This window comes from Paramormyrops kingsleyae, chromosome 11 (genome assembly GCF_048594095.1).
Source record: "Paramormyrops kingsleyae isolate MSU_618 chromosome 11, PKINGS_0.4, whole genome shotgun sequence".
NCBI classification, from domain to species: domain Eukaryota; kingdom Metazoa; phylum Chordata; class Actinopteri; order Osteoglossiformes; family Mormyridae; genus Paramormyrops; species Paramormyrops kingsleyae.
Window position 1 is genome coordinate 2687337 of NC_132807.1, and position 23664 is coordinate 2711000.

The following is a 23664-nucleotide window of genomic DNA, read 5'->3' on the forward strand; positions in this document are numbered from 1 at the left end:
TTTCCTGCCTTTCCCTCATACCTTCTGGGTTAGGCTTCAGACCCCCTTTGACCTTGCATAGGGTAAGCGGGTAAAGAAGATGGATGGATGGGTGGGTGGATGGATGGATGGATGGGTCAGGCTTTTTCCCTAACTCCAGAGAGTGATGTCACAGCCTCCTGTATAAACAAATAACAAGTTCAGTACTAAAGGTTGGGCACTATGTTAGCTGCGAGGTTCAACCTTCCTTCCTACTTAATGTGAAGCCAGCTTATTGAAAATATGAATATCTATAAACTCAATTTAACCTTTTGAAAGAAAAATTCCTCTTTCTTTCTTTCTTACTTTTACATTTCAATATTTATCATGGTGTCTCCCTGTGTTTCATCTTTAACCTCTGATCCTAGGCCTATTTGTGAATAGAAATATTTGCTTGAATCAATTTAATAAGTTTTGTTTATCACAAGATGACTAATTCAGGATGTGGTTGAGGATGCAGTAGAATCTTTAAATGGGTTTGCATGTTTGCATAAAATGACAATGTCAGGTGTTCCTGCAACTGGACCATAAGGTGCCCAGTACTCTGTTGCCTGGTTTACTGTCTCAGTGAAAAAGGTGGCCGTTGCTTAAAAAAAGAATGGTAACTGTTAAAAAGACATTTGTGCTGTGTATATGTACACATATCCTTTGGGAGTATGCTTTTGTTATGGGCATTTGTGGTTTTTCATGTTCTAATGTATGCAATCAATTTTTGCTTGTAAGCTCCGCCCAATCACCCATGTGTGTCTGCGTTTCTCCAGGTGTAACTTCTGGACCAGAGCTCTCCTTCACTCTGGAGCCAAGTGACATAATCGCCGTGCAAGAGCAGCCCCTCATGCTGCCATGCCAGGTGGACGGCATCCCGCCAATCACCACTCTGTGGCGGCGGAATGGCCGCTGGCTCACCGAGGACCAGAACTATGCCATGTTCACGAATGGGTCTCTGTTGATTGGCCACTTTCAGAAGACTAGGTCTGATGACTCGTCGGATGAGGGAGATTACGAATGCGTGGCCCAGAACTCCTATGGGCTGGTTGTGAGCCGCAAGGCACGAGTACAAGCTGCCAGTAAGTGACCACCTTCTGACCAGAACATACCCTTAAAAGAATGACAGTTGCTATTGATTGCTATTTAATCAGGGGTTCTCTTGTGCGACATGGGGATTTTTATTTCCCTGTTAAGAGGAATTGTTTAAGAGGTGCTAATGTTTAAATCAGGTGCACTGCTTCAAGTCAATTATGATCGAAGGCTTATTCTTGATCTTAAGCTTGATTGTGTAATTTTTTTGAATCAGTCTGTTGGCCCCTGGTCTATTAGAACCTAATAGCTCAGGTTCATGTGAAGAAGGCTGCCAGGCTTTGGTAGATAAAAGGGATTTCTCTATAGCCAGCTAATAAGTTGAGCATTGCACTGAGTCAGGAAGCTGTCAATTTAAGGGAATGATTTTGAGAAGAACAAAGTAGGAGTTAGCAAGAGTAGTAGTTTGAAGAAGTCTATGCACCCTTTCTGTCATTTTACTGTAAGATCTTGTATGCCGGGAATTATACTTTTTTGTGATGGGTGTCACAAGCTTAAAATTTACCTGTCTGCCTGTGTCTTGGTCTTCAATATAATCACCTTTTTTTCTCTGGTCATTCCTTGAAATCATTCCCTACTATCTCCGGAAGGTTAGGAAAACTTATTTTTCAATGGCTTCTTTCTGTCTCTTTTTCTCCCCTTTTTTTCTGTGTTTGTGTAAAAACAATCTATCCGTCTACTAACTTATCTCACATCAGCTAATTCTGTTTTGCTATTTATGTTGATACTTTTTAGAAGAAGGGTGGAAAATGACTGCACTGTACTAAATACACCAGCTCTTACACTGAAAGAAATATAACACTGGCTCAACTTAAAAAAATTGAAATAATCTGTCACACCTAATATTTTAGCATTGCCGTAATGTAAATAAACCATTTACTGTAACCTTTACATTTTTTAGTTAAAGTAAACTAATTTCTGAAGGTGAAGCAAACAAAATATTCAAAGTTGTTCTAAATCAAAATAAATGAGTTGGCTATATTACTTAATGTAAATATTCTACTAAATCTAACCTGAAATTATAAACTTAATATAAACCACTTTTGAATGTTTGAGTAAATTAACTTTTTTACGTTGCATCAAATAAAGATTTATGGTATTCATAATTTAAATATAAAAGCAAAAAAACTTAATTACATTTTGATTTACACTCAGAACGCCTTACTTTATATAATCATTACTTATTGTGGAACGAACATATTTTCATCCAAAATGTTAAGATTAAAACAGCTCCTCTCTTCGAGTCCCGCTCTCTCCATTCTGTAACTTGCTTCCTACACACGGGCTGAAAGTTACGTTGGCTGAAAATTATTTCCAGTCAAGGATATTGTCACGCCCCGCTCCGTACGGTCCTTGTGTGTGCCACGCCCCCCTCATTACCTCGTGTGAATCCCCGATTGTGATCACCTGTTGCCTGTTATGTTCAACCTGTCTTGTGCATTTAGTGCGTGTCTCAGTTAGTTTCCCCAGATCCGTCATTGTAGTGTCCGTAGATGTCCCTACCTGTCTGTCTCTCGAGCATTAAAACCCCTGATTACCCGTCAGTTTGGCTCGCTCTCCTGTTTGCCTGCTTGCCTGCTTGCCGATCGTGACAGATATGATGATATAAATATGTTTAACGGAAATTGCTTAACTAACATTAACTGAAATACAGGTTCTGATATCTTTCCTTACTTGTTTCAATGCCATGCTCCCGTTTGAGGCGGAAGTAAAATTATACCGCCAAAACCACGTTTCAAAAACTGCGCATGTGCAAATCACACTCAACCTAATAGAAGGGCTTTGATCAAAATGAAAAATTTCACTTTGGTTCCCTGATGTCAGTAGCATTATAGTAAAGTAAAGTAAAAAAAAAAACAATTTACCCATAAGCATAAATTAGACAGCTTACTTTAAAATAGCAAATTAATATTTTTTAACTAATGGAATGAGAAAAAACACATTAAACAAACGACAGCTATGGTTTCCTTTTTTCAGTGTAGTTAATGGTGTGTTTATGCTGACATATGCCCCACTGGAGCAGTGTTGATCTCAAGCTGGTAGCAGCATGATGATCAGGGTATGGAGAATGCCAGAGGGGATACTCATTATTCCACGAATATTCCCAGTTCTTTAGAGCATGCAGCACATGACACAATAAAACTAAATGCTGACAGAAACATGTCGTCTTGTTCCCAGCTCTGGTGGAGTGTATCACAGTTTGTTAGGGGGAAAAACATGAACTGGAGAATTTCTGATAGAGATTTGAGATTGTTAAGGATATCTGCTCATCAGTGTCCCAAACAGACATTGTCGTAAATCAGGGCTGCTCTATTCTGGTCCTGGAGGGCCAAAATCCAACACAGATTGCAGATCTCCCTGTTCAAACACATCTTAATCAGCTAATTACCAGATTTATTAGGTGTGTCTGAGCAGGGAAATCTGCAAACTGTGTTGCAAACTGGCCCTCCAGGAACGGAATTGGGCAACCCGGTCTTAAATAAATCAAAAGCAGAATGGATGATGTAGCTTAAGAGGTAGCCCATATGGTGCCCATTTCAGTGTCATTCCCAGGCTTCAGGCTGCACCGCTGCAGCATGCTGGGCCCAATATTTCGAACCTTGTCATACGAAAAGCCAGTCGAGGTTTAGGCTATTGACCAACCAAATAAGGTCACTGTGCAAGAAAATAACTGATCAATGCAGATTTCCCTCTCCAAAGGCGACACAAAACAGACACATACAGAAAAAACTCACACCGAATGTTGTTGTGTAACATTAATCAGTGTAGGCCAGTTATTTCCCCTTTTAGATGCACAACCATATGTTTTGGGGTTGTCACTGTCAACAGTGTTGAGTCCTCATTTTCACTTTAATACAATGTTTGGAGAATGTGATGTGGAAATTTAGTGGCCACAGCCAGTGAGGGTGCTGTAGTATGGGGGTGCTTTATTCTCTCATGGAAATCAGTCAGCTGATGACATTTGCTGGAAACCTAACAGAGCCCCACCAGGAGAACATTCAGAAAAGGTCAGCTTTAAGTAGCATTTTTAACATTATGCTAATTTTACAATAGGGAAAATATTTAATCTGCCTCCTGCATGGATTAAAGGTAAAGTTAAAAATCCACATGATCACAAAACAGCTGGGAAAAATTGTATAATTAGAAAAAAAATACATTTAAAATGATAAACAGCAATAAATTGGATTATTATATGAGCAGAACTGTTTACATTATGTTTGTCAGTGATTTCACATCACCTGTGATTGCAACATTTATTCTCTCTATTATTTTAAATCAATAATATTTACCTCTAATTATATCCTATTATGATGATGTGGATACCATTGCAGTCAAACCCTTGGATGTCCTGGCTTGGGCTAATTTTACTACCCCAGCAACACCAGTGACTTTCAGTGCTTAAACACTGCTGATAGCCAGAAGGGTCACGTTCTGTGACTCACTGCCATAACTTCCTTGGCTGATGGCTGCCATTTTGACCTGAAGTAATGAACGCTGTGCCGCCTTCTGGAATGATGTGCACCGTATCCATAGCATCCATGAATTATGGGCCAGTGACCATACATAATTATATATGTACATATTTAGGGGGCGGACTGATATTTGTTTACTTCGTTTGGCAATTGACACCCAAAGTGCGAACGGCTTAGTGGGCTACATCTGCCGATCCTCTTATGAAAACGACTTCTCCCCTGAAGGCAGAGTGAAACGTGATTAAATGCACATCGGGGTTTTCTTCCCGGGTGTCATCCCTGTCAGCCTGCTCACCTCTGCTCCTGGATTTAATCACTCATAGCACCAGTGAGAGTGAGAGACACATGTGGGGCTCTGTGACAGAATGCACATACATGTATATGCACACATATCCGTGGGCCGCTGCTAAAATAGGCACTCAAACTCCCTGTCATAGAGATACACACACACACACACACACACACACACACACACACACACCTAATAAATCATTTTTTATCTTTAACTAATATCATTTTGCAAGTCAGTCATATTTGATTGTCTGCTTCCTGTATATAGGCATAAATGTGTTTTTGCTCAGTTATTTTTAACTATATGTCTGGTTTCTCTGAAGTTTGCAGTTTAGATGTGTCTTTAAGTCAGCACGGCTCTCAGCATCATACCATGATTTATAATCCAGGGTGTATTTTAATGTAATCCAGGTTAAGTAATTCTCCTTGAGGAACAACAGCGGGACTTAAACCAACAACCTGTTGTCCTGCTGCTGAGTAGGCAGCTTGGGGTGCCATATTTCAGTGTTGAGTGGCTCCTGTCCAGCATGATGCAGGTGGTTCTCCTCCCGGGTAGCAGCCTAATTAATGCCCAAGAGTCACGGCCCTTTAGAGCATAAGAACAATCTCAAGGCGCTTTCGTCCCAATGGAGAGAGGGGCATTTTGGAATAGTGGGTCTTTTTCTCCCTTAAATGGGGCTGAAATGTAGATTCCCTTTTAGCCTGCTGAAGATCAAAGACTCTTTTTGGGGGCTTTCTCTGTGTATTTGTCAGTGTCAGCGCTCATGCTCAATTTGTACTTTAACGTAATTTGCAGTATTACAGGCAGCCGGGCTGTCGTGCAAAGGATGTGTGTGATTAGTGAAGGCTCCTAACAGCCCCCCTTGGATAAAGAAATCCCCCCTCATCCATAAATCGCTGTTCTTATTTGCTTGTCAGCCGTTTGTGTGAGCTCGCGGTCGGGAGCTGGTGTGGTGTGGGTCTCCTGTCAGCATCCTCAATCGCCGGGCCTTTCCAGGAAACACTTATTTTTGTAAATGTTATCTCTTTGAAGGTTTTCCTCTCCCCTTTCTCTGCTGCTCATTAGCTTGAGCTCAGGAAGCTTTTTATCATGCCCCTCAATGGCAGGAGTGGGGCGGTCGGACCCAGAGCGGCCCGCTCGTCCACACCACAGCCTCTCTCTCTATACAGCCCCGTCCTCAAGCAACCGATCATCAAAAGCTTCCCTCACAAAATAGCTTTTACCATGAATCGAAAGAAGGCGCCTTTGTTCCATCCTTAAGGATTCATTGGAAAGAGTTAAAGCTTTGTTAAGTTATAATTTATTTTTTTTCTCCATGCCCTATTCATGGGGCGAGACTGTAATTGACCTGGGAGCCCTAGTGTAGCCTTGCAGAAGTGGGATGAAGTGTTGTTCAGTGCAAATAGAAGAGGAATGGAAAAGCACTGGGTGAAATGAGGAGCTGCGTCAATAAATAAAAATAAATGTGTGAATGTGCTTCAATAATACATTACAGGTGATTGGACAATAAGCACGGTGGTTCAGGGTAGTGTAAACATGCTACTTTTCTCTTTTCTGTATTATATGAATAACTGAATTTTCTTCGCTGCATATTTTTCCTGCTTAATAGAAGATTCACAAAGCTGGTGTCATGTCAGAAATCAATACATATCTAGTATCTAGTGGTGCATGTAAAGAACATGATATATAAACAAGAAGCCTGGTGTTTGGGGCTCGCTGCCTGTTTGTAACGCCACAAAGAGGGTTTGGTGACACATAATCATCACTATCGGTGCCAGTTTGAGGGCTGCTGTGAGAAACAGGAGGGGGTTTGGAAGCTTTCTTTTGACTATCTGGAGGAGGGGTGATCTCTGTGGGCCCCCTTACCCCCACTCCAGCCCACCTTTGCCCATCCATCTCTTTGTTGGACCAGTTCAACCCCCCCTGAACCTCCCATCAGCCGTATTAGCTTATTGTAGGTCTTTAAAGCTGTGTTTGACACTTACCACTGCCAGTGAGCTGAATAACAGAACCTCGCAGATCAAGGGGCTGTCATAAAGGCAAGGAAAGGCACTGTGGTTACTGTAAGCCTCTATAATCTTAATATTGCAGGAGTGCAGAGAGCTACCCTTAGATCAGTACACAGTGGATATTCGATGCATTCTGGTATTTGTGTAAAACTATTGTGTGTTTTATTTTATTGACATTTATAAATATTGCATCTAGCACATGGGTATGTTTTGTAATATAATCCTACTGAATGGTTTTTTGCTGAATTTGTATAAATATTAAAGGTGATTTCCAGATTATACTGATTCTGAGTATTTAGCTCCATAACCGGGATTAAATTTGGAATGCAAACATTGTATTGCAGTGAAATTTGAAAACAAGCTTTTAATTATTCCTCACTCCCATGTTTTTAATGGCCAGCTAACTTGGCTAGCCATTAGCATGATGTTTGTGTTTGTACGCACAGCAGGTAATGCTTCTCATTAAACACACTGAAACCCAGCAGCACTTTGAGCTATCAAAAATGTCTAAAGTTCATAGAGCAAGTGAGGATTATTGTTGCTTGCAGCTCATTTCTAGGTCACATGCTTTGAGGGGAGACAGTTTACAATACTGGTTACTGGACCCGAGGGACCTTTTCTGTTTTCTTTTCGTGGACACTTTCAGAAAAACAGGCATTGTTCCTGCCACAATGCGCGCTAGCACCTTGAAATTAGGCTTGCCACAATTTCAAGTCAACTGAATTCATGAAAACCAAGCAACAATGAACTGGCTTGCACGATACACTACATGCATTCTGCCCTGTTAACCACTATAACATTATGCTGAATATATCAAAATGATCAGCTCCACCTACTTCATAAACTGTCTGCCACTATGGATACTATAACAACTGTATTAGAATTACCAGAAAAGGTTTATTATTATTATTTGTAGGTAAAACAATAGCCCCTGTTGGGTTATGATTTAATCAATGTTACTTAATTCAGGTCAAGTTGGCTTTATTGTCATACCATCCATATGCATGTAAAGAATGGCATGAAATAATGTTCCCCCGGGACCGTGGTGTGACATACAGACAGCAAGTTATGGGGGGAGGGGTGTCACAATACTTTAATGGGGGCTGGACTAAGGGGTGTATATACTTAGTGCATTCACATACGTAAACAGTGGTAATAAATAATGCAGCAGCATATTCAGTTGAGTAAATATAATGTCGATTGACTAAAAATAGTGAGGTAAAGTGACCAGTGCCAGTAGAGGGGCATGGGTATTTTTAGGCTCGGGCTGGGGGTTAGGGGGGGCAGCAGGGTATTGAGAGAACTGCCTTGGGGATGAGGCTGCTGCCGAGTCTGTTAAAACTGGCTTGGATCCTCCGGTACCTTCTGCCAGGCGGGAGCAGGACAAAGGGACATGGGAAGGGAAGGGAGGGGTCCTCCACTCTACTCGAAGTGCGTGGAAAATGTCCTTAATGGAGTCAAGAGAGTGATGTGTGATGTGGAATGGTGATATTCCAGCACATCCACTGGTAGATAGGGCTAAAGATCCCTGGTTCTCTGAGAATGTCGCGGAGGGACCTTGCCCATTGTCACTAGTGATTAGCCATCATGGTGCTATGCTGTCTCTGATCAATATATATCCTGAGTGACATAATAACAAATATCATGCGACTGCGGTCATAGTTGCTCAAAGAAATGTATTCCTGGAATACTTCATGAATTTATGTGGCCATGAGTGCAGTGAGTAAAAATGTAAAAGTCTTTGATGAGCAGTCAGACTCCACGTGCAACTTCACTTCCTCTCCAGTCGCATTCTGACAGGGCCGCTATTAGAAAGCTCAGCCATCGGCCTGGCACATTAAAAGAGCCGGGGTGTGTAAATCTCAGCATCTTCTTAATGGATCTGAAGTGGTAGCAGCTGCAGCATGCAGGGCGAGATGGCTGCTTATTGGCCTGGGATCTTGTCTCTTGCTTCTCTACGCTGTGGCTCCACAGGGGTATTGAGGACAGATGTTGGGTGTTGGATGAAAGCCAGCACCCTATACTGGTACATTATTAAAGTTGTTCATATTTAATCAGATGTAAGCTTCTGGATAGCTGGGTGGCTCAGTAGGTAGCAGTCACACTTCCAGTCCTGCCTTCCCTGTATGTGTGAGGGTGTGTGTCTGTGTGGAGTTTTTATACTCATCACTTGGGCTTCCACCCAAAGACATGCGGTGTATGTCAACAATGGAGGGTACAGAGGTCCATTGTAGGGTCTTGCAGACAAAGACCAGAGTGATGCAGCTGGTCTCGATGGTATGAGAATGGTGTAGAAAGTAGCAAGGATGGGGCGAGGTAGACTTTCCCTCCTTAGTCGCAGTAGGAAGTCAAGATGCCGCTGCATCTTCGTGGCTAAGGAGAAGTTTGTGATGTCTGTCAGTCTGTTAACTTTTGGATCAGGCAACATGCAGTCAATATTGGTGCATGCTGTGAATAGGTGGTAGGACTGGAAAGTTTCTTGATAGGGCGCCAGTTTTTTTCAGTTATTTCTGCCTCACTCAGGATGTCTGAGGACCACCCCAGCCTCTCTCAAAGCAACTAATGAAAAAGCATCCACTAAGACCTCCTTTTCCAGGTTAAAAGCCTCACCGGGGGAGTCTCAGAGTAATAGAGGTCAGAGGCCAGATGGGCAGGGCAGTTTTGGAGGGTAAATGTCACATGAACCAGACGGTGTTTCATTCCCCTGTGTGTGGAGCAACAGTCAGGGTGTGTGTGTTGGTTAATGAGCATTTGCGTGCATTTTCTCCTGTTTGACCTCAAACCTCCATGTTTGTGAGCGACGTGTAGATGCCATTTTACAGTTTTCACCTAAATGTGCTATAATGAAAGGAGACCCCTCACCCTCAGCTTTTGCCTTTTTGTGCCACAAAATTTCCTCCAACTGCCATGCCCAAATCCCGCCTACCCCCATATCCTCGTTGTGCTTGACTACCCTTAATAGCATCTTTTATAGTCCAAGACCACAGTTAAAAATTTTCACTGAGACATCTTCATCCATCACTAAATATATACTCTTTCATTCTCTGTCTTTTTTTTTTAACTCGGGTGTTCAGTGAAGTTTACAAAATGACAATAGGCTGAAGAGGGTGTATAAGCACAAGATTTTAGACCACGTGCTGTAGTAAACATTCACTTTTTCTTATGCTTTGTTTTGAATTTTGGTGTCGGAGGGATATGTGTCTACTGTACCTTATAAAGGCATCTAAGATGTGCTGCCCCTATCTAGAAAATAGTGGTGCACTCCTCTGGAATAGAAATAAAATACAAAGTCATGGCTAAGTGATGGGTAGACAGCCTGAATCAGACGTAAGTTACAATCAGTGGACTTCTTTGTGAGGAGCACCATGCTGTGCTGATGTGACCATTGAACTGAATTGTGTGGTCCCTCTTGAGTTGCTGGGAACAGAGCAGACCAGGCTACTGGCAGGCTGGTCTTTGTGAAGATGGTCAGGAAGCCATTCTCTCTTAACTGACTCACTGACCGCCTGACTTGGTGTCTGGGGCCCCTTTTTGTTAATTTTAATTCTATGCTTCTCTGTTTTTTTTTTTTTTGTTCCCTATGCCCCTCTCTCTCTCTCTCTGTATTGACTCAAAGATGCTGGGGTCAGAGGTCGGGGGAGGGGGAGGGGGAGCTGGGCAGGGCAAATGGTAACTTGTGTGAGTGCACTGAGGCAGAATGCCTTTCCCTCTCCAACTGCTCACTGACAATCCTCCCTTCGCACCCCGCCTACTGCCCATCCCCCAGTCCTGCAGGTCCTGGGGAGACGGCTATGACCTTGGCTTTGGCCCTGAACAAAGTCACCCCGGCCGGCCTCTGCTGTGACCCTTTCCCCAAACAGGAGTGCTGCAGCTCTCATTCCCGCTTTGTGAAAGACCACAGCAAAGCAAACTCCGTCACACACTCACAAAAACCTCTGATTTGTCATGCTGTCAGCAGCGGTACTTCTCACAGTGTTAATTCTTCCCCATGCTCACTGAATGCTTAGTCCCCCTGAATAGTTCTTATTTACAAACCAGTTTGTTGGTAATTGTTATTTTGATACTTTCTTGAAGGCATGAATAACTACTTTTATATATATATAAAACCGGTATATTACATAACCATTTGTGTATGTCATATGTTTAATAATTTATACGCCTGTGCATTTTATATAAATGAAGAGAAAAGACCCTTCTAGAATCTGGCACAATTGTTTTACCTGCATAGGGTAAACAGAGGTAACAATATGCTGGAATTTAATTTCAACTGACAAAATGTCAGTCTTATTTTCACTTTTCAGAATGCTGTTGAGAACTAAGATTTGGTCCAATGTTTCCTTGCAATTAGAAACTGGTGTTCTTGAAGAATAAGTGGAGAAGGCAGTAATCCATCACACAGCTGTCAAACATTCATGGTCACTAATACAAACAGATGCATTTTTCTTTCCTTTTCACTGGATTCGATCCTGCATCCTTGGGGCTCAGTGCTAGAGTGTTACCTGCAGAGCTGGGAAGCCTACAGCCGCCTGTGTCCATGAGGGTGCTTGAGAATTCAAGATTCTGAAAATAATGTGCAAATGAACGATCACAGTGGATTTGAATGGTTGCTTTTGAGTGGTTTTTATAGACAGAATTCTGTGAGTAGTAGTGCAGTTTCAGTTAAAGGACAAAAGTATATTTCATGATAACTGACCCAGGTTCCTCAGGATATTCATGATGTTGCAGTAATGTCGGCCATTTTTTTCAACCATCAGTTAAATAATTGGCATTACTTGTCAAAAACTAGTATGTTTAAGTCTTGGGAAGGTCAAAACACCCAACTTTGTCAGCATTGTTGCTCGTGAGGACTCGTGTCAGAACCTCTTCTGGATGTTGACGATGCCTAGCGCTGGTGATAAGATGGTCAGATTGATTTCTCTTTTAAAATAATAAAGTATAAATGCCAAAGGTATCATATTCTGTTTGGTTACTTATGGTTAATGTTAGGGCTGGGTAGGGGTTAAGGTTGTCATGTTGGGATTAGAGTTTTCCCCATAGAGATGAATTGAGAGTCCCCACAAAGATATAATTACAAACCTGTGTGTGCGTGTGTGTGTGTGTGAGAGAGAGAGAGAGAGAGAGAGCGAGTGAGAGTGAGTGTATCCATGTATTCTGTGTATTCTCATGAAAGTTTTGGAAAGACAGAGGAAGAATGAGTCACGCTGAACACAGAAAAAGGACTGTGTTTGGTAGGTGTTAAGCAGACCGCATGCTGAATGTGGCATTACTGAGCTAAAAAAGCTCAGGCCATTGATGCTTGTGAGGAATCTTGGCCTACAAGTATTCCCCCTGGAAGGGACACCAGTCTGCAGAGGAACACAGGAACATTGTTTGGAGGAAGAACGACTGGTAATCCTAATTAACCCAGGTAATCCGGGGTCCATGTGAGATACAAAGAGATTAAAGTGGCCCCCATTTAGACAGCATGTTCTCACAAACTGAGTGACAGCTGTTTGTGAAATGGGGGGCCTGCTGCTTCACTTCAGTGTTTTCCTTCCAAGGACGCCTGTGCTTGGCCCCCATTGTAATTAGAGCTCAGCAGCAACCAAAATATCAGTCCTGTTGCTTCATGCTGTTGCTGCTAAATTTAGTTATATAACCACATCAGGTTTACTTGAATCGTACCTATTGTATTGTGCATTAGTAACCTGAAAAGACAATAGCTATGTGAAATTGTGTATGAATTAAGTGCAGTACCAAGCAAAAGTCTTAGGCAGTTACGGAAAGTTGTTTAAATGATCTTCATGTTGATGTAAAACTATGATGTTACGTCTGTCGAAGTGTGTCAGCTTAGCCATTTCAAAACCTCTTCTAAAGTCACCCCAGCATTTGCAGCAACCATCCAATACACGCATGTAGTTTGTGACTTGACCACTAGCACACCTCATATGGTTAATCAATGCCTTAGTGACTTTTTAAAACTACTGATGAATTAAGTGAAATTTAACAAATAATTGAAATGGCTGAGGTACCCCTGAGGAGATGTTTAGGAACCACAGCGGTGTTCATCTAGCCATCCAACAATATATCAGTAACTTTTTGGAGAACAGAAGAAATTCCTGTTGGTTTTTATTGTTTTGTTTATTTGCATATGTTGTAATATTAAATGTTTTCTTTCACTCTGAGAAAATATACACTTGCTAGCCAGATAAATAGCTTTAAACATTTTCCATGACTGCTTAAGACCTTTGCAGAGTACCGTATATGAAACTGTGTGAGTTAATGATTTTCTGTAAGGTATTTGTGTTTTGGGTATTATTGTGAAAACTAAATCCTCAAATGTTCTCAAAACAAAAAAGGTCGATTTGTGCTAAATATCTTCTACTTTAAACCAAAAGATGCTGGAACAAATGTGTGTGTGAAAGAGGGAACGATTGTGTTTGTGTGTATATATGAGAAAAGAAGAGGGCTGTGTGTGTATGTGACGGAGAAGGACGAGTGCACAATGGGTGGGTGGGGCAATCAGGAGGGTGGGGGCGTCTATTAGCATTAATTAGCATGGATTAGCCAGGTTAGGGGCCATGGGGAAGGGAGGCTGTGAGAGGGCTGGTTTCTCTGGAGCCCAGCATCAGGCAGGTACCCAAGTTCCAGCTGTCCCTCCTGCTCTGGTGCTTGTCTCTGGGTCCGGCCCACAAGCCTCTGCCTCTCTGCTTCCTGAGCTCTCATTCTGCTATAGCCTCCCAAGGGCCACCCGCACCAGTGCCTTCCTGTGGCATGGACTCCTCGTGCCTTTTCACGCCCTCTTTTGAAAATGTCCTGTTGTTCATGCCATTTTTTTCACCTCATTTGTCATTAATTTAAATAATAATGAGTTCACCTTTTTTTGCATTTCTCTTTATACAGTATTTGGAATAGTGTGGTGTTTTTAATTAAAAGTGCATGCTGCACACAATTGATGTAATTGTGCTTCTCTTTAAGAAGAGGAGGTCACAGATGCATCAGCATGGAGATTTGTGTCATATCCTAGTCTATGTGCTTCTCCGGCTCCTCGCTGCGTCTGCTGCATTTTCTTTCTGTCTCTTGTGTTCTCACCAACACTATAGCCTCTCCATCCGCATCTTTCCTTACCGTAGGTTTGTTGTAGATTGTGATTAATGGCTGCAATTCAGCCTGAAAAATTCCCTTGAGTGGGCGCCAGTTGGCTTACACTGACAAGAAACCCATTACTACTGACAGGGTGATGTGTGTGTGTGTGTGTGTGAGAGAGAGAGAGAGAGAGAGAGAGAGAGAGAAAGTGGCAGTGAGACAGTATACTGAAAAAGGCAGTAAATGGCATGCATGCCTCAAGGAAGACTGTAACTTGTCTGAGCTCTAAACAAGTGCCGAATTTGAAAACTAACATGTGACCCTAGTCTTTGATCTTTGCAACTGCTTTCTTCTTGAAGTCGTCATGGCTGTCATAACGTTTTTATAAAACTCTTGGAGCTATTTAGCATGAATATGCTTAAATAGGAATGAAAAGGAAGAAAACACATTAGTAAGCCTCAGGCTGAGATACAGCAAGAAGTAAAAGAAGCAGCTCTACTCTAGGCTGATGCGTTGGTAGACCGGCACCCAGTTCGGTACAACTTCTACAGACAGCAGACACCAGAAAAGAGAGAGAGCATATGAGGGACAGAGAGAGGGGGCTTGTCTCTGTTGACAGCCCCATTTGGAGGTGTGTCTAGCAGAAGGCCACCTCCCCAAGCATGGGAGGTCCAGCAGGGGTAGATGCTGCTGCAGGGGCACACCCAGTGGTAAATGGCATGGGGGGCATGTAGAAAAGGGATTGACTATTCTCCAAATCTCTTTACCTACCACACTGGTCTACTTGTCTGCCAATAGCATTTTGAACTACCATCAAGAAGGCCCTAGTGCTTCTCCATCTTACTGCATGTTATAGTGTAGTTGGGAAACAAAATGTAGCTCTCCGTTGTGCAGGAACCATTCAGGAATTGTGTGTCATCATCTTTGTTGTTGTAAGGAGAGCTGCAGATGGTGTGGAGGGCTGTAATAAGCAGAGCACTGCTGGAAAATGCAGTGTGGGTGTCTAATGAAAATAGGGCCAGTTGTGTGTGTGTGTGTGTGGGGGGAGGGTGACTCAAACAAACACATCCAGGTCTGAAATGTATGTAGGTTCTTTAAGTGCTCTGGAGAATTCCATGGCCAGCGCTCTGCCTATTGAGAGAAGGGCAGTGCTGGCAGATGCACGCTGTCCATCACCCCCCATTCAATGGCTGCTCTCCTCCCTTCTCTCTCTATTCTATCTCTCTTTCTCTGCAATTCTCCCTGCGTTGCTCTCTCTCTCTCTTTCTCTCTCTCTCTCTGAGTTGTAGCCAATTTCACTGGCATTTTCAGGGGTCAGTGCAAATTCTGTCTTCATGTAAATTTCAGCTGCGGGATTTTTTTGCATTTTTTTTTTGCATGCAGTGATGTGCTTCAGACAGCAAGTGTGGAATGTACAAAAATACATGAGAATAGATTCCAACAGTGGCCTTCTGTTCCAGTTCAAACAAGGCCAGATTACTGCATACAGAATTGCTCCATTTAATTTCAGTTGGTCAAAAAATAAATAATAATTAAACAATAAAACAAGAAAAATGTAATTTGAATGTTTTTTCTCAATGGATTTCAAACACCAAAGCAAAAGGCTCTGTTAATTTTTAAGTGACTCCTTTAATAAATCAGGCCTTAGAGTGGTCAATGACAGATTGACCACAGGTTTTTACCATGGTCATTACAAACAAAAAAGAAAATGAAAGCACAAGATTATTTTAATCCTAAGCAATAGCTTACATAAAATGAAATCAGTGCTATAATTAGATATATTGCCAAGAGCAATTTTATAATGGTACCCTGTATGGTCTCTCCACGAATAATCAATTCAGATTATTTTATGCTTGTAATGTGAGATAGGACCTGGTGAGGAAATTATAATTTTTTTGCAGGTCTTTTGGTTATACCAGCATATAACCATCTGGATAAAATACTGCCTTCATGGGGTAGATCATTGCAAAAACAAGAAAAATAATTTGCCATTAATAGGCCTGGGATTCTTAGTGGAGGTCACTATTATTCAGAAGTTTATCTATTTTATATGTGCGCAGCCCAAGTGAACCCAGTAAGAAACCATTCGCAATTTTTTTTGTTTACATTGGTGATAAATGGTGACTCATGTTCCATTTACGTTTTTTGTCTGCATGAAAAACTAAGATAATGAGAACAGCTATTAGTAGATCATCAATAGTGAAGTAATATAATTTTTAATTAAATAAATGATCCTCTCACCTGCAGGCTTTTATTTTCCAGCCTGATTTCCTTTCATGCTTTCAATGTTCCTCCTTGTCTTTAGGCTCTCTTGCTCCCTCTCACGGTGGGCAGGTGGTACTGTAGCTCTCCAACTGCAGTTATTCAAGGGCCGGGTCATGACTCGTCAGGCTGCTATAACTTTCTAGCAGCTCCGTTTTAAGCACCAGTTACAGGAAGGAGCTGGAGAAGACCATTAACCCCGTGGAGCCGGCACTCTGCAGTCACAATATAACCATGAGAGGGAGAAAATGATTTAGAAATCGCAAGGCAACAAGAGCGCCGGCCGTCAAAGCCAGAGCGACGCTCCACCTCGGGAGCAAACGCCGTGCAAAGCCTTTAATGACGGCCTAATTTGGCCAGGGGGCTGTGCTGCAAGAGGACAGGTTAAAGAGAGATCAGGTTCTTTCAAGTGAGGAATTCCGGGGCCTTTGATGGAATTGGAGAGAATGGGTCAGTCTGAGAGGCCAGTGTTGCTATTATCGGCAGGCTGAGTGTACCACCACCCCCCCGCGTCTGAGTGCAGCCTGCATACTGGAAGGCTCCAGAAACCACAAGTTTTTTCCACAGAGAAGTCTTGGTTCCCTGCTTTCTCACTGCTATCATAGCATTCAAACTTATCACAACAACAGTTCTTCCATATTTAGGTCTATTTATGTCTATGTCTATATATATATATATATATAGGGGTAGTTTTTTTGAGGAAACTAGCACCAGACCCCAAGGAAACTGGGTGCTGTAGTTTCATTTTCACTGAAACCTGGGCTGTGACATTAACACAAAGCAAATGGGATATTAATTAGGTGTCGACCGCAGACTGATTTCACATTGAGCCCTGGGACAGCGAGCGGATTCAGACCAATGTCCTGGGAACCTCAGACTCCAGCTTAGAATGGGGTCCGGCTCTCTCAGATGCCGTTTACGATTCGTACCGAGTTTTCTAATTATTAAGACGGCTTTTTGAAGTGCTTTAATGAGCGCAAAGCTCTTTGGTCACCAATCGTTAAAACAAACAAAGGCCCCATTTTTATTCAAATGCATAGAGGCTTTGCCTTTGTTGCAAAGGTGCCTGCGTTCTCATAAACACTTACCACTGCCTAAAAAAAAACCGACAAAATATCAACAATGACAGCGGCAACAAAAAAAACCCACTAATTTATTTCAAAAGGCCTGCAACCTCGCTCTCGTCCTTGCTCCCTTTATCTATGCCTGCTCCTTGGCCCTGTCCTGCCTTTCCTCATGCAGTCATTTAAATAATCTCTTCATTTTCAGCATCTGCCGTCTTTCACTGGCCCCTTTGTAATTAAACCCTACGTGCTACAATGTGGAAGGGACTTGCTGTCGAGTGAGAGAGAGCGAGGAAAATGCTTTTTTTCAGTTTGAGGAGGACAAGGGTTGAGGAGTACAGGCGAGCCGCAAGTATTTTCCCTACAACACCACGATGGCTTAATGAGTGACAGCCCTTCTCCGCCAGATCCTCTTCGTCAGCAGCGCTTTCATGTTTGCTCACTAATTACCTCACTGTCTTTTCTTAATGCCTCTTCATACATCAGGGCCTTCACCAGATTTACTGTTTACAATATGAATTGCATAAAGGCCCTCTCCTCATTACCTTTTTCTTTCAGCAAGAAAATGAACACACAACAATGCGATAATTAGCCACGGAGCCAAGCTCTGTCACTGCCAAGTAACAAGTTGCTGCAGTTTTGTTTTTTTTTTGCTTTTGATATCCTGTGATATCACCCTCCCCAAGTGAAACGCCGAGAGCCGATTCCAGACAAGCGCACAAGCTAGATTTTCCCATCCTATCCAGCACCCAAAACTCCACGAGAACAATGGCAGCATTCAGGCACCCAACCATCCACAGACAGTGAGCGGTTCTTCATTTCTTCATGCTCATCCTTTTCCTTGAAACTGACAAGTGCTGTCATTTGTCGAAAAAAAAAAACCAGCCAGTAGCTGGAAATCTTTTTTTTCTCCTTATCTCTGATTTCCACTGTTATTTTCAATGACCTGTGTTTTTTTTGCTCGCAATTAGTTGTTTGCAGGTTTACAGTTGATAAAACCCTTTTTCTGGCTGTATCGAATAGCTATGCTCATCCCTGTCATATTGTGTCGCGTTCTGTACCCCGTGCCACGCCCCTCCTGACAGTAGACTCCCTCCTATAGCCGTATCTAATCGATGTGAGTGAGTCTCATTTTGCCCCTTCACTGTTAAGGGATTAAGAAGCAGTGCCAGAGGCAAAATCTGGCAGGCTGCCATCGAGATAAGCATATGATTTACATTGGGGGGGTGGGGGGGGGTCATATGCATCTGCATAAACAAGTGAAGGGTATCCTCAGTGAATAAACTGCACACATTTAAAGCCTGCTGAAATAGCATCATAAACGTATCATGTATTGGCCCTTGTCCTGTTATGCAAGCAGTGGGTTCAGGAGCATGGTGCAGGTGATTTCCTGATTCCTGGGCAATGTCCAATAGAGCATGAAATCATGACAGAAAAATGAGTGAGTATCCCCTGTTTATGAATATGGAAAAGTGGACAAGCCTTGATAATGGTTTTGGCCTTTGTAATTCAGGTCACTAGAGTTCACATTGTAAATATCCTCTCATGCTTTCAGTGGGATATTTTTAAATATCATGTATGAATTATTATTTTGATTTCTGTACAGCCGACACATGAACTATATATATACATGTGTGCTTCATGTGTTACAGTACAGTAACCATCACTGGTGTTTGGTTGGGTTGCCATTTGTGGCTTTTCTGGATAGTGGTAATTTGGGCAGTTACTTTATGGGTAGCCTGTAATGTCAATCGGATACCTCAAATATTTCTGGCTATTTTATGATTCCTAGGGAACTGGGAGTAGTATTAGATTCCTAGTAACTGTTCAATGTCCTACTAGGGGAGTCCTGGAGAAATCTCTGTAAAGGCAATATATTTACAACCTTCTTTTCAGCTGTGAGATCCAGATAATATGATGTTTTTTGTGTTGGGGATTACCGCTTAACAGATGTTTTCACATGGATTTCAGTTAGCAACTCATTTACTACCAGAGCATGTAATAACTGTCTGCTGCCTAACACATCTTGATCTTCAGTGCTAGGTGTTTGTCATACAGATACTTCTGTCTTTCTTGCTTGATTTTCTAAGACTCAGTTCTTCGCCTGCCTTAAGAACCACATAGGGCCCCATGCCCTCAGAAAATATTGGAAAACATTGAGAGTTGGAACCCTGCAATATAGCTGAGTATGGAAGATTACAAACATGGAGACAAGGAGGTGAAAGACCATCCAGGCTCTTGTTGCAGTCCTAAAAAAAAACAATGAAATAGGCCTGCAGTTCACCAGCCACAGAAGCAGGCGAGAACGTCCTCAGTCCCTTTCCTGCATTAAAGCTCTAGCAGGGGGAAAAGTGCCCTCCATTTCAACCCTTCAGCGCATTAATTTTGCAGTGAAACCAGCATCACAGAGTGGCATCCGTCCCTCCAGCATGGTCTGATTTCATTTGCCCAGTCGAGCCACATTTGGGGTGGTCAACTTCTGTGATGTTGAATGCTGTATGATTTTAGCTGACGAGACACAGACATGCTACCCCAGGAGGTTTGCCAACGGCCAGCTAGATGCAGGTACACACAAACAGGCACATTAGTGTGTGGAGATGCGTGAGGGATTTGCAGCTTCCTCCTTGGGCGTTTTGCTGCATTTTTCTATGACCTGCTGCTCGCCGTTGCCCACTATGCACGTGTGTGTTTGTGTATTAGGAGAGGGGGCTGTTGTGGGTTGGAGCTCAGAGAGTGTGTACGGGGAAATGACAGGGTGTGGGGGTGGACTTTGAGCTTGACCATGTTTAATGCATGAGGCTTAATAGCGGGAGCCCATCTGCGGAACCGAAGGATGGGGGGGGAGGGGGGGCGGTGAGTGATGGCGGTGGAAGAGACACAAGATTACCACCGTAGCAGATACATGCCTGCTGTTTGAAAGCAGCGTGAACAGCACTTAGGTGGTGGCCGTCCAAATCTGCACTCTGGGTCTCCTCACCCTCCTGGGGCTGTTAGATGGAGTATCAGGGAGTATCTTGTGAACTGTGGGATTGATATGATTTGGCCAACTCCAGCACTTGCACCAGCACCACTACTCGTGTTAAGTTTCTCACACACTAATTAATATAAGTAGGCAGGAATTGTTATCTTGAGAAAGTAGCTGTTGCATCCTGACCGCGTTCCCACCTTCATCTCTCATTTTCGCGCCATTTCTTGTTTCTGGGATGCCAAGCAGAAAGCTGATTTGAATATCCCCAATCCTCATGCCCGAGGGGACTGATTGGGCTCTGCTTTAATATAAAGCTCTATGTTTTTCTACAGCCCCCCCCCCCTTAAATTTGCAGCCATTACTCTGCAGAAGCCCTCCCCAGCACAAAACCATCCTCTGTCTGCTAACCTGTTCCCACACCCCTTCAAACAGTGGTTCTTGACCCTGGTCCTGGGGGAATATGCTGGTTTTTGTTCCACCTTTGCTCTTAATTCATAATGCTTGATTGAGCTGTTACTAATTAAAGGTTTAAATGTTGCATGTACAAAAATATCAAGTTATAGACCCTAAGAGTAGGTTTTAATGTATGTCTTTCTATCAATAAAAATGTAATATGTTTTCATCTTACATAACAGTGATTCTTTAGAAACCAAGCACATCATTCATGTACATCACTGAAAAAAAGGATTTTGACATTATTCTTTTTTCAAAGACCTACATTCAGAATCAAATTTTCCTTTTCTTTTTGTTTTTGGAGAGATTTATTTCTGCATGCCAGTATGGAAGTAGCAGAGTTGTATTTGTGCTAATTCAAGGGACTTAAACATTTACCAGTTACTGGGTTTGTTTATTATTGTATGTTGTTTATTTGCTTGTTTGTTTGGTTGTTTGTTTGTTTGTTTATTTGATTGATTGATTTTGACTTTCACAGGAGGCAGTAAAAATAGCTCTTTTGCCACTGTCTGTTGTAAATGCTTACAGTGTCTTGGTCTTGGAGGTGGCAGTACCACCACAGGGCACAAGGTTTGGAAATATGTTTTCAAAAATATATGAAAAAGATAAATATTATTTACGGTATTAGCAGGTTAATCGTTAAAACAAACAAAGGCCCCACTGCAGTACATATTTGTTTTACTCAGGGTCACAGGGGGTCCTGAGTCTATCCCGGAAGCTACACATGCAAGGCAGGGAACAACTCAGGGATGGACTGCAGTCTTGAGTTGAAACAAAGTCTTGAGTTCAAACAAAGCTTAGCATAAGGAGGAGTCTTCCAGAAGCCACTCTGAGAACCACCACACCGGTTCTTTTTTTTTTTTTACATTGTGTATCAGGCATGCCAGTGTTCAATGTCTATTTTTGTGTCTTCAAATTTTAATTTTTCCCAAGTGACTTAAAGCAAACTGGAAGGCTCATTGCTATGTCTTTGTTGCACGGGGGATGCAGGCAGACAAATCGGTGTGTGGAAAAACAAAAGCAGCCCTGTGAATGGCCAAGGGAGTCTGCTTCAATAAACGCGTCAGTCACTAAAGAATGACAACTAAGTATTTTTACCCTATTGTTATGCAAACGGAATTCGTACGAGTCCTGCTCTGTGCAAGTTAATTATGCTTAACATTTAAAGGAGTGTACTTGTCTCAAAGATGGCGGGTAAGCTGTGCAAAAGGCAGGCACCTCACTAATTTGTATTTGTGTTGGAAGGGCCCCTTGTGCAAGTCTAAGCTCCCGGTCAGCTGTGTCTTAGCCGGGACTGATACGTCTGATGGCCAGCCCGCTGAATGAGCACACTTTGCAAGCTTATGATTCACATTGTTCTAACCGTTCGGTCTCTGTTAATCCATCTGCTGAGATCATGTCTAAATTTAATTTTGCACGCAGCCAAATTTGTTGCCTACAATAGTCTCACTTGCAGCTTTGTTTCAGACTTGTAATGGGTAATCTCAGCCAACAATATTGGAAAAATAAGCCTTTTTTTCACTCTCAGCATACAAAAAAGGATGTTTTGAAGGCTTGATATGAAAGGCTAAATGTAAAGATTAACAGATGGGCAAGTACAGGAGAGGAGGGCCAGCAGAAGTTATACTCCACTTTCAACACAGTTACAACTGAAGGAATGCTGGCTAATTATTTGTTCTCATGCACAGTCCTAGTCATTACAAGTATCTTTTTGTTGTTGTGTTTGTTTGTTTTGCTTAGAAGAAAAAAATGCTTTGTTAAATACACTGTATAAAATAGTTTATCTTCTTGACTTGAATTATTCAGGAAATTCCAATCTTCTCTCATGAAGTTGAATGACTTTTTCTTCTAGAGCTTTGTTTCTCAACCCAGTTCTTGGGGACCCATAGACGGTCCATGTTTTTGCTCCCGCTCAGTTGAATGGAGCAAAGACATAGATTGTCTGCAGGTCTCCAAGGACCTGATTGTGAAACACTCTCCTAGAGATTATACACTCAAGCATGTAGAATGTTTTATTATAACAAGCAACAATAATGACAGTTAATTATGTTAATGAGACAGCCGCCCCCCATTCTCCCAGCAATGGCTGAGTTCCACGTGCAGCCCCAGTCGGTGCATGCAGAGGAGGCGGGGGTGGCCCGATTCCAGTGCCAGATCCACGGGCTTCCGGAACCTGTTATCAGCTGGGAGAAGGACAACCAGCCTGTGGACACTGACAATGAGAGGTAAGTGAGCCTTCAGTCAGCACTGGTGACCTATTCCTCACCCGCTTTTAATGCAGTGCTAATTAATCCCACCTAGTCCACACTCCATCACAATGTAGTGCTAATTAATCCCATCTAGCTCACAGCTCGTCACAGTCTAGTTAATTAATCCTATCCTGTCCACATGCTATTACAATACAGAGCTAATCACTCCAATTCAATTCACGTTCTGTCATAATGCAGTGCTAATTAATCCAACCTAGTCAATATCCAGTGCATAATGCAGTGCTAATTATTTCAACGCAATGTACATCCCAGTGTATGATGCAATGCTGATGAACTCATCAGCAATGCAGTTAATGCAACCTAACCTTTACCTTAAGCTATTGTCATTTTATGTGAAGTCTACTCTTATAGCCTGAGGCTGCATTCCCCCATGCTGAGTCTCATCACCACAGCTCTGATTTAACAATAAATTATCTTCTGGCTTGGAATGTGGCTCTGTGATCATGACTGGAAGGTCACTGGTTCAAATCTTGTGGTGGGCAGAACGATTGCTCTGTTGAGCCTTAAAACAAGGCCCTTAACCCTAGTTGCTAGAGTGACTCACTGACCCTGATCTCTCAGTTTTGCGTTGCTTTGGATAAAAGACTCTGCTAAATATATAAATGGAAATTTATATGGAGATATTGCACCAAAATACCATTATAAACGCTTATATAGTAAACTATCCAGCTGTACTTTAGAAAAGCATCCGATATATAAATATACAATGTATA

The 23664-nt window shown here is 42.3% G+C and overlaps 1 protein-coding gene across 2 annotated transcripts in view; it reads left to right on the forward strand.

Annotated features, from left to right (window-relative positions):
- igdcc3 (immunoglobulin superfamily, DCC subclass, member 3) overlaps positions 1-23664 on the forward strand; it is a 44628-nt gene that overhangs the window by 3758 nt on the left and 17206 nt on the right. For both annotated transcript variants that reach the window (XM_023819753.2, XM_072717808.1), the window contains exons 2-3: positions 780-1085; positions 22762-22906. In XM_023819753.2, coding sequence (XP_023675521.1) covers positions 780-1085; positions 22762-22906 — 451 coding nt within the window. The remainder of the gene's footprint in view (positions 1-779; positions 1086-22761; positions 22907-23664) is intronic.